At 34.3% G+C, this 11,852-nt stretch overlaps 1 protein-coding gene across 13 annotated transcripts in view; it reads left to right on the forward strand.

Annotated features, from left to right (window-relative positions):
* LOC124797826 (calcium/calmodulin-dependent protein kinase type II alpha chain) overlaps positions 1 to 7,793 on the forward strand; it is a 1,017,246-nt gene extending 1,009,453 nt beyond the window's left edge. For all 13 annotated transcript variants that reach the window (XM_047260866.1, XM_047260890.1, XM_047260884.1 and 10 more), the window contains one exon: positions 1,851 to 7,793. In XM_047260866.1, coding sequence (XP_047116822.1) covers positions 1,851 to 1,983 — 133 coding nt within the window. In that variant the 3' untranslated portion in view covers positions 1,984 to 7,793. The remainder of the gene's footprint in view (positions 1 to 1,850) is intronic.
* The last annotated feature ends 4,059 nt before the right edge of the window (positions 7,794 to 11,852 follow it).

Below are 11,852 nucleotides of genomic sequence, written 5' to 3' on the forward strand. Positions count from 1 at the left end.
CTGGATACTTCCCACCAACACCAACCTATCCGAACTCCGGAGATGGGAACTTGCCCTTCAGTATATCCTCTCTTCTCGTCATCTGCCAGGCCTCAATCTCCGCTAATTTCAGGTTGCCGCCACTCATACCTCACCTGTCTTTCAACAACTTCTTTGCCTCTACACTTCTGCCTTGACTGACATCTCTGCCCAAACTCTTTGTCTTTAAATATGTCTGCTTGTGTCTGTATGTGTGGATGGATATGTGCGTGTGTGCGAGTGTATACCTGTCCTTTTTTCCCCCTAAGGTAAGTCTTTCCGCTCCTGGGATTGGAATGACTCCTTACCCTCTCCCTTAAAACCCACTTCCTTTCGTCTTCCCCTCTCCTTCCCTCTTTCCTGATGAGGCAACAGTTTGTTGCGAAAGCTTGAATTTTGTGTGTATGTTTGTGTTTGTTTGTGTGTCTATCGACCTGCCAGCGCTTTTGTTCGGTAAGTCACCTCATCTTTGTTTTTATAGATACATTACATATGTAGAATTGTGGACAGTTGGGAATGTGAGTCTCATGGGAAGTGTGCAAGGGATAAGTCCCTGCAGTTGCATTATTCATCTGTGTCCTCGGTGGCTCAGATGGATAGAGCGTCTGCCATGTAAGCAGGAGATCCCGGGTTCGAGTCTCGGTCGGGGCACACATTTTCAGCTGTCCACATCGAGGTATATCAACAACACCTGTCGGCAGCTGAGGGTTTCAGTTAGTCACTATTTTAATGCATTCGTTTTTACAAGTACAAGATATGAGCAAGACAGTTTACTCAATGGCCATTTGATATAATCTGTCTGATAGCCTGATCAGTCAGCATGAAAAGATGCTAGACTGAGTTTGTGTTTACCATATCTGTCTCACATCATAGATTTGAAACAATGCATGAACAATAAGTTCTGTTTCCACTTACAATAAAGTACCAAAGAAATAAATTGTTGAAACTGGTGTATGGCAGTCATGCTGTAACTTGAAGACTGTTTACAAGTATTATGAGCAGCTTAAAAGCAGAAATGAATTGGTAGAAGATGAGCAACATTTGTAATGTCCATTAACCTCAAAAGCAGAAGGAAATATGCAAAAAGTGGAAAAAACTGTTTGCTGACACAGGCATATAACTGTCTGAGAGCTTACCAAAGAACATAGTATCTTGTATGGGCCCATACAAAGCATATGCAGACAAGACAAATGAGTGCAACATTTGTTCCCATAGTTTTGTGTGATGAACAGAAGGAAAATCGTGTGTCAGTTTGCATGCAGGTAAAGGACATCTTCATACAGACCCAGACTACTTTTCGAAAGCTATAACTGCAGATTTTTACAAGAGCATATTGCAATATTAACACAATGTACGAAGAAAGAGACCAGAAAAATGGGCCAACAATTTCCTTCTTCATCACAATGGTGTGGCATGCCACACCTTGCTTTTGATTTGAGTTTTTGGGTATGGCAAAAGTGTTCTTAACTGTTCACATCCACCTTACCCACCAGATTTGGTACCATGTGACTTCTAGCTCTCCCCAAAAATTAAAACCATGCTTAAAAGAAAAATTTTGACACCATTCCTGACAAAGAGAGGCCACAACAGGGTTGCTGAACACCCTTTCACCCTTCCAAAAGAAGTCTTTCAGAAATGCTTCCAGTCATGGATTCAATAATTGCTAGCCAGGGACAGTACTCTGAAGGAGATTAAATTAAATTTCATGTAAAATTATTAATTTGTTTCTAATAAAATTAGTACCATATTTTTATCACACCTTGTATACAATAACAGAAATGCCTCTTCTTAAAATGTAGTATCTAATGTGTTGCATACATTTGTAATGACAGGCAAGGACAAGCTCATACCCAGCAGTCTGAAGAAACACGTGTGTGGCATAAGAGAGATAACAAGTGGCAGAATGTTCACTTTCATCGGTCATCTGTGGCTGGCCACTCAGCCTTCGGCTTTGCCCATAAATAAGAACTATGCACAAATGTGAGTTTGAAGCTGGTGGCACTCACTTGCACCATCCCCAGTAAATGTTGACTGTTGGTGGCTCCAGTGTTGGCTGCTTCTTGTTCTGTGGTGTTAGTCACCTCAGCATTCTGGTGCTTTGAGGAGTATGTCAGTGGCTGCAGATTGGTGATATATTATGGGTATTCTCAAAAGAAACCCCAAAGCCCATAGATTAACTTATTTTGCAACATGTTATGTATAATAAGTGAAGTGTACAGCTGCACAAGCACATGCAGGTTTAGCTGTTATTCTTAATTTACATATTTGTTAATTACAGATCTGAATATTGTAGATCTATTTAGTTTTTTAAGTGATTATAATATTTTGATGAGCTTCCTACTTGTTGTTAGGAACTGTATTTCCAATTGCAAAATGTTACTGTAGCACTCACATATTCATCGGTTATGTAATAAGCTGAACTGACAAGCATGAATGCAAGTTGCAGCTGCTATGAAAGATATTGTTGCCAATAGTTTCATTTCCTAAGATGAAATGAAACAGTACAAATAGGTCAGGTGCTGATATGCAAGGCACATATGTTGCAAGTAACTGGCTGCTAACATTTAATGGGCTGAGGTGCAAAGTGTGCAGTTGATGTACTCCCTAGCAATGTTTTCTTTTTTCTACGACTTTAGTATGATGAGAATTTTCCAGTCGGAATCTCAGCTTTACTGGCATATACATACTATAATTATATACCTTCAGTGAAAGTAATTTTACATTGTCCTTGGCGAGGACATTCCATAAAGAGGCACCTGTGAGAGACGATTCCTTTCATACCATTTAAATCTAAGCATTGTATCTTTTAAGTCTTGCAGTAATGCATTACAACAGAAATTGTTAACTAATAAAACTGAAAGTATTTTACAGACAACATCTGTATCAACTGCAACAGAAATGACACTGTATGGTTTTACATTTGCATGCAACATTTTTATAAGTGTTTACTGAAAATGCCAAACTTTTCTTCATGATAGCTGCATGTAATAACTTATTTCACATTCGAAAGATAAGCCATTAAAAATGAGATAGGTTTCTCAAGTAAGCAGATGCTTAGAGTGAAAATAATTTTTTATATCTGCATTGCCTCAAGTTTCCAGAAGACTTGAATCGTGGTTCATCGGCCAGATTCCATAATTTCATCATTAAAAACATAAACTAAACATTTTACCATTTCCTAAAAGAAAAATTGTCATACAGTTAACCCTCTTGATTGTAATTTGGTACTGTAATTGAAACAAATATAGTAATAAACATGCTTCTAAATGTGATTGCTATTAAAGGAAATCTTTTTGGAATATTATTAAAATGGTATTGATAAGGTAAGACTGTGCAACTGAGTTGTACGTAGCGATTAGGTGTTTGAGTACTTAGATCCTTCCCTTCTTTCCAATACCAGTCCTCAAGTTGCCTTATCCACTTATCCATCCCAGTTCACCCTAATCTCACAATACAAGATCAGTTCTATGAACTGACGAACTTAATCGTTTGGCCTAACTGTCATAATTATCTTTTTAATGATAATGTAATCTAGATTGACTCACATTATATGATAATAAAAAAAGAGTTTAAAGTTTTGCAAAACTCTTGGAAAATAAAAACTCCAGAAGCAGATAAAATTAAGACAAAAATCAAATGAGCAATTTCAGTAGTTAGCATAATACAGGAAGTGGTGACTGAATCATGTGTACTGCTCTGCATGTAGGTGGTGTTATGTTTTAAAATAGTTATAAGAAATGAAATGAAATAAAATAGTTTTCCCCAATCATTTCCAGAACCAGTTTAGGTACAATTCTATTGTGATAATTGAAGAAATAATTGTGGTTTTAAAATCAAGGTAGCATCTTATTCCATTTAATAACCATTTTAAGCAAAAATACTCATTAATTTGGTTTTTTGTAATGAAATTCACATTTTAAAGTTATTTGTTGAAATGCTTCTATTAATATCTGATAATTTTCATTCCTGTCTTTTTGCTAACACTGATAGAATTCTATACCCTTCCTTTGCAGCAGCCATGACTATCATTTATGATATCGATGCTATTAACTTCTGAAAGTTAGCCATTTTTTATAGAAAATGGAAGTAATTTTATTGATTTCAAATTAAATAACTCATAAGCTTGCTTTTTGAAAGAAAGAAATAAGAGATTACTGCTTGTAATTTCTGCAAGGCATTTTGAAGCATTTTTATTGCCTTTGTTCACATACTTTCAATTTTTAAGAGTTTGTTGTAGATTGGGTTAATAACATCAGCTTTTTGTCTTAAAATATTTACTAAAAGTCTGAAATCGTCTGCTTATTTTATTCATATGTTGCATTATTTTATACTAGCGTGTCATTACAACATCATAAATTCTGTAGGGCAATATAACAGTTCCCATAAGAAGATAAGTAATATTTCACACTTTCATTTGCACTTTGATGTTAATATTAAATTAATGCCACCAAAAATGCTACATGCACATGTATAGATTTCTCTTTAATAATCTTGTAATAATTTCAAGTACAAGATCGTTTGCATTGCAGTATTCTTCCAGTATAGTATAACACTTATAGCCCAATATTTTGTATGTTTTTATTCACTATATATAATATTGGAACAAATAATTGGTTTCCATTTAAACTAATAAGGCTATGCATTTCTGCTGGTAACACCAAATGAACTTTTGACGGTATTTATCTCCTGTGTTTGTTTATGATCTTGTGCTGTTTGTTTGAAGCAGTGCACAAGATGCAGTTTCTTATAATGCTGTTATAGAAGATATCAGTAGCCTACAACCATGTCAGATACAGTTCTTTTTTATCTTACATCAAAGTTAACTGTTTGTGCAGTTTGCTTTGCTCTTACTTTTTCCCCTTCCTCTCAGCTTAAGAGCATTCCCAAATGCTTGGAAATACTTTGGTTCCTTTTTATTTTCCTTTGCTCTTATTTTACATTTAATGTTATTTGGGTGTATTGAGCATTTAGAGATGAGGAGACCTCATAGCGTTTCAAATAAAAATGTTCTGTTGGTAAGAGTGCATGAGGAGTCGATTTTTATTTATAATTAAGCAGATGTATTTTATGAAGTTATACACAGAACTTTACTTTTTCATTTTAATTTAAAAGCATTTGAATGACAGTCATTTTCAGTACAATCCTTCCTTATTTGTTTAAAATTTCTGTATTGATTACTATACTGCTCTCTTTCGATATAGATAAAGTAGATTAATTTTGTTTCTGTTATAATGTTTTGCATTTTGAAAAATCATTTGTTTGCCATGTCTTGCACATGTAACTGCTCGTTTATTAATTAATGTATGTTGTAATTGATTCCAAAGGGGAAAACTACAAATGAAAACGTCTTTAGCTATACTGGCACAGAAAATTCTTTGTGCACGTTGTAATAAATACTGTTTTCAGTGTACACTATTTTTAATGTAATATTTCAAATCTCAAAAGCTACTAACTTCAGTGGTTTTTGTATTTTACTTTTAAAGTAAATATCTGTATGAAATCTCGTATTGCTAATATTACTTTTATTTATTATTTCAATTTTTCAGCATGAAGCACATTGTTATATTCGCTATGCTCTCTGTCATTACAAATGTCAGTTAAAGGACACTATCTTCAATGTAATTACTGATTTTTGTTGTTATTATTATTGTTAACTTGTGATATTAATTTCAAAATGGGAAATTTTAATGGATGTATGGAGAATTCTAAAAAATTGTTGTAAAAAGTTAATTATACATCAAATTAAAAGACTATACAATTGAATTACATTGACTTTGACTGGTAGCTTTCTATGGCTCAGTCTATATCTACCACACAAAATATTATGTACTGAAGTTATCTAGTATGTGTGTGTAAATTGTTATAGTCAGTACAAATGTGTACAGTGTAAAATCTTTGCAAAATGGTATTTGCTCATCTAATTCTTTGTTATTGTTTTCCCTAATATGTAATGTTATTCATGGTACACAAATAATAAAATACATTTTCAGCAAACTTTTATACCATATCTGGAAAGGTGTCTATTACCCACTTGTATCAAGCAGTTCATCTTTCGACCTTGCGTTAATTTAAAAGTGTTAAAATTAAGATTGCATTTGACTGAGTGATTGATTGAAACTAGGGAAGTATGAAACAATCTCCATGACATTCATATTTCTGTGACATTTTAAATATTAATTGTATGGTGTAGTGAAGAAAGATTTCCATTTGCTAAAAATGGTGTTTATACTAATATTGTAGTTTTAATCTTAAGTTTACTTTATTTTTTATTATTTATTTATTTGTGGTGCCAACAATTCATTCAAAGTGTAAAACTTCGTAACTGAAACCATCATTTGCAACCAATCAGTAGACAGTGATGTGTTACCACAACAAAATTCTTAATTCGTAGGTGTACGGGAATCAGTATTAATTCTACATGTCAGTTGTATTTTGAAACTCATTTAAGCTTACCAGTGGACATCTTGAAAAAAATGCTATCTGTTGTATGAGAAAAGACTTAAAGGAAGTGTTTAACCTTCGCTTTCTCACAGATGAAATGCATCTCTCTCTCTCTCTCTCTCTCTCTCTCTCTCTCTCTCTCTCTCTCTCTCTCTCTCACACACACACACACACACACACACACACACACACACACATATATGCACTTTTTCCTGGTTCTCAGTCACAGAATAGTGTAACTCTTCTTTTTTTTAACTGTTCAACACTGTAACATTATGTTTACATGCCTCTCTGCTGGTAACACTATTTCTCTTGAGTCACAGTCTCAGAATTGAGTACCTTTTGTGTGTGTGTGTGTGTGTGTGTGTGTGTGTGTGTGTGTGTGTGTGTATTTTCCACAGTTCAACGTTGTAATATTATGTTTACATATTTCTCTGTCAGTAACACTACTTCTCTTTTCTCATACATTCCACCCAAGACTTTTTTAATATTGTATGAAAATATGTTGCTTAGTCAGAGGTAGACTTCTGCTGTCTCAGGTGAAGTTCCTGTTGTGACATACTCCGTACTCACTATGAAATTATTTTATGTAAACATTCTAAAACGAAAAAAGTACTTGTCATAGACAGTTAATGTAACCAGAATTCTTCATAGTAATCCATGGAGCCATAGTGAAATAGCTGTTGTGAAAAATTTGATCTGTGATTGTCAAATGCAATCTTAAAGAAAGAAAGAAATCAAAATTTAGAATTTATCATATTAACAAAAATATTGAAGGAAAATTTATTTTACATGTTACTAATGTGTGGACTAAGACCATTAAAAGTTCATTGATAGTACTCCACACATTATATGGTACGTAGAAAATGCACAAAATATGTTCTTGAATAATACAGTTAAATATATCACACACATTGTCAGTCAATGTATATAAAAGATATCATATGTATTTGTTTATCTGTTATTGTTGAATGATTATTTTTATCTGGATGCAATTTTCTGCTAAATGATAACATTTGTAGTTTCAATATTATTAAGAAGGAATTAATATATAACTATTGTCCTCATTTGCTTTATATGAAAGTTATGAATGAAGTTGAAAGATAGATCTCATGATATTTGATACCAACAATGTTGACATTTTCTGTCTGTCTGTCTCTAGAAACAACATTTATCCCCTTTCACTATAACTTTCCTTACAGAAATAAAATAAAAAATGGAAATTATGAGTCTGGTAAGATTACCTGCCTTTAGAGGTAGTAGCTTCCTATTGTTCATGTTGAATCATGTAAGGAATTTTATAAAAATATGAATAAAAAATGATTTACCTCATATATGTGAAGATATTCAGTGAATAAAATCCTTATTATGTGAAACAGTAAATATTTGGAGACATGTACACAAAAAATTGTTGTACAGCAGTTACTGTGACCAAAGTCACCAAATTTGGTAAAAATCATTGTTTTCTTTAACATATGATATGTACTTACCACCTACGTAAGCAGTGACTAGTTGTAAATACTTCCAGCTTTCAGAAGATTTCATTGTAAAACTCTACCATATATTGTGACAAAGTATTCATTTAAGCTTCGATTGACTGCAGTTCCATAGGATGATTGGTGTCAGAAAATAAGGGGAAACTTGTGTCTGACCCTCTCCCTATACCTTCTTCCTCCAGACCCCTGCCTTCACATACATACATGACTGAACAGATAAAGTATTTTTCTATGTAACTTATAACAGTATAGAGGGTGAGAACTGTAGAGAAAGACAGAGATTGGAATACATCCAGCAAATAATTGAGAATGTAGGTTGTAAATGCTACTCTGAGATGAGAGGACCACATCAAACCAATCAGAAGACTGAGACCCAAAAAAACTTCTAAAATAATAAGTGAAAGAAATACTTATTTGGAGAGCAAATGTAAGAATTGCTACTCTTTCAGTTAACGTTTGAGCCTCTCTCTCTCTCTCTCTCTCTCTCTCTCTCTCTGTGTGTGTGTGTGTGTGTGTGTGTGTGTGTGTGTGTGTGTGTGTGTGTGTGAGGGCGGGCGGGCATGCGTGCGTGTGTGTGTGTGTGCACGCATGCATTCCTACTAGAAAAAGAGCAAGAGCTTGGAAGTTAGTATTAATTGTGTGCTACACACACCAATCATCTACAGGTAAGTGGTTGCTTTTCTCTCACTTCACATTTGAACATAGTTTGTTTAGTTATCTTCCAGAGAGCTACAGCAACAAGTTACAATGTTATAAACAGAACTTTTTTTATAATTTAACTGATGTATTTAAACCAACTGTGCAAATCACTTTAAATCAGACTTCTAGAAATTTTAATTAGGGAGCTAGAAATGTTCAAAGTTTTAGTGGTGGATGCAACATGTTGTACATACTTGGCTGTGTTCAGATGGATATTCTGGTGGTGGAATGCTCACTTAAATTAAGTGCTTGAATGACTGGCCATTTTTCTGAATGCACATTTCAAGTTGTAAAGTCGCTGGTGGTACAGAGCAACAAGCTTTCTCGATGCACTGTATGATCTAGCATATGGATAGTGGAACGTATCCTTGCACTGTTGTATACAAGGCAGGTTGTAATTCACAAAAATGTGTGATTGATGTGCCAAAGATGTGGAATAAACATACCATACACATCCAATGAGTATATTCAGTGAATGCTCCCTTGATGCCAATAAAGCAGCCATGGTTTCTGCTGTGAGATATCCCAGTGAAAGAGCTCTGTCAGCCCTTACGATGTCATGACTGAACAACAGCTTTGAGAAACAAGTAGTTTGAGAAGACTTCTAAGAAATGAGGATATGGAAGTGTTTGTTTTGATTGAAATACACCTTGATTTGCTTGTCAACTTACAAGAAGTTGCTGCACTTACTAGTATCAGTCTAGCAAGCATACACAAAAAGTGCATATTACCTGCCTAGTATAGGGCAGTTGTGGGCAGCTCAAAGCACTGCAGAGAATATCCCCCTGTTATGTAATGGGGCAGAAAACAGTGACAGGTGGGTGGTAGGACTGAACGCAGCAGATAGCGCCGCCTGCCTAGCCAGACTGAATGACATATTTTTCGCCCGATTCAGCATGACAAAGAGGCTTGTGCTATACACTCACAAAACAGAGATGCACACACATCTGCTACTCTGCACTCTTTATCAAGTAGTTTGACAGAAACTGTTTGCTAAAAACAATTGATTATTTCATTGCTTACACCCTTATGTCAGTTTCATGATAAGCTATATGTCTTCATACAGTTATTGCGGTATTTCAGAATCAAATAAACTGCAGCATGAAATTTGAATAGTTTGCAATGTAAAACAGTAGATGCTATGCGTTTTTTTGTTTTAAACTGGGAGGGATTTTGTATCTACCTCAAATCCCGAGAAAATCGATTTTATATAGCACACTCATTTCTGCTCACATACACAAACATTGCAGCAAAAGTGAATCATTCGTAAAATCTATCATGTTTCATAAATGTATTAACAAAAATCTTCAATTATTGATAATATAATTTAAATGGACAGATAAAAAACTGTGCTCATAAAGTGGCAGCAGGGGAACACACACACACACACACACACACACACACACACACACACACACAAAGGATTGAACTTTTACAAGCTTTCAGAGCCAGTGGCTCCTTCTTCTGGCAGAAGAGTGAAGGGGAAGGAAGAAAGGTAAAGGAAAAAGACTGGAGAGGTTTAGGGAAAGGGATACAGTTCAGAAAAGTCACGCAAGACCCCAGGTCAGGGGAGACTTTGTAACGATTCATGTAGAATGTTCCTTAAGTTTCTTCTGCCTGGTCCATTGTTGAATGAATATGAAATTTTCATGCTTCACAAAATTTATTCACGTTAATTGACATCCGAACTGCACACTCATCATGTAAACAAAACACAGACAGACTTTACTGATCTCTTTGACTTCCAAAACTAACTTCAAAACTGATTCCTCGCAGCATCACTGCATCGCTTTATGTAGAACTTTAACAATTACTTCCAAAATAAAGCATTATTAATTTTGTACAATTGTGATGTTATAATTAAAATTTACAAAACGTAAAGAAACTGATGTTACAGCCGAATAAGGTATAAAATACAATATTCAATGACAATCTTTTATAGTAATATCGTTAGTTTTCCATAATAAAATCATTCTGAACTTTAATTACAATAATGTCTCTCATATTATTTTAGTTACATAATTAATTACAGTTTGGATTTGGTTACTAACATGTAATGATAGTACAGAGTTTGTGCTTTATCCAATTACATACCTGAAATGCACAAATAAGGCCTCAATTACTGGAAATTGGAAAACTGTGAGATGTAAACAATTGGAGAGTTAATTAGAAATGTAATTACAAAGAATATTAATTACAGAGGAAGACATAAAAATAGATAACAAATGAAAATACATTGGTTGGTAATAACTTTTTAGCTGTTTCTCAAGATAGTGAGGTCTTCTGTACTGGATTTTTAGTTTACCATTTTGTTAGTTAGAAACATTGATTTTTCATGCTAATATATCTTCAATCTCTAGTTATTTATTTCTAAGGACTTATTACTTCAATTTCTTGATTAGTTACTCAATTTAGTATATGTACTCACTTTTATCAATGACAACAATCCACCGACAATTATGACACCGCATGTCCATGCAGAACATTCCACACACCTTTGCAATGAATATCGAGTTTTTTTATGAAATAGGACAGAACGATATCTACAGAGACACACACATACAAGGCCTTAGGAAGCACTCAGTTGTCCAATAACTATCTGGATGAATGTAAAAAAAAAAAAAAAAAAAAAAAAAAAGTTGGTATCAGACATTTAATATGAATTTTGGGGAAGAAGGCTGTATCGTTATAACCCCCCCCCCCCCTCAGCCACTCTTACAAGTATTACCTGTATGAATGGCTGCTAAATACATACATCCAATCATTTTTTCACATTGCACATCTTAAGGAGTTGGCAACTCACAATCATCAGTCCTTTTGTACTGTCCATCTCATGTCTGCAACCCCTCTTTTTCTGGCAGTCTCTAGGCTGCAATAGCACAGTCCACTATTAGTTTCACAGTTTTTTAATTTATACTTCCAGGTCAGATAAGGATCTAGGATACAGTTCTCTAGGTAGGAACAGGGATGAACCCATTACTCAAGGTACTCGTGTAGGCCACGATTAAGGTCACATCAGGTATGAATATATCAAAAGCTTTCACATATTCCTCTATACTATCACCATATTTACAAACAAAATCACACAAAATTAAGCATCTCTAAACTGTAAAGATGTAACTATGTACAGATTAATGTCAATGAACCAAAAATTAATTATATATGTATCCTTTCTTTTTGATTAATATTCCAGTATAT

Source organism: Schistocerca piceifrons, chromosome 1 (genome assembly GCF_021461385.2).
Source record: "Schistocerca piceifrons isolate TAMUIC-IGC-003096 chromosome 1, iqSchPice1.1, whole genome shotgun sequence".
Lineage (NCBI taxonomy): Eukaryota > Metazoa > Arthropoda > Insecta > Orthoptera > Acrididae > Schistocerca > Schistocerca piceifrons.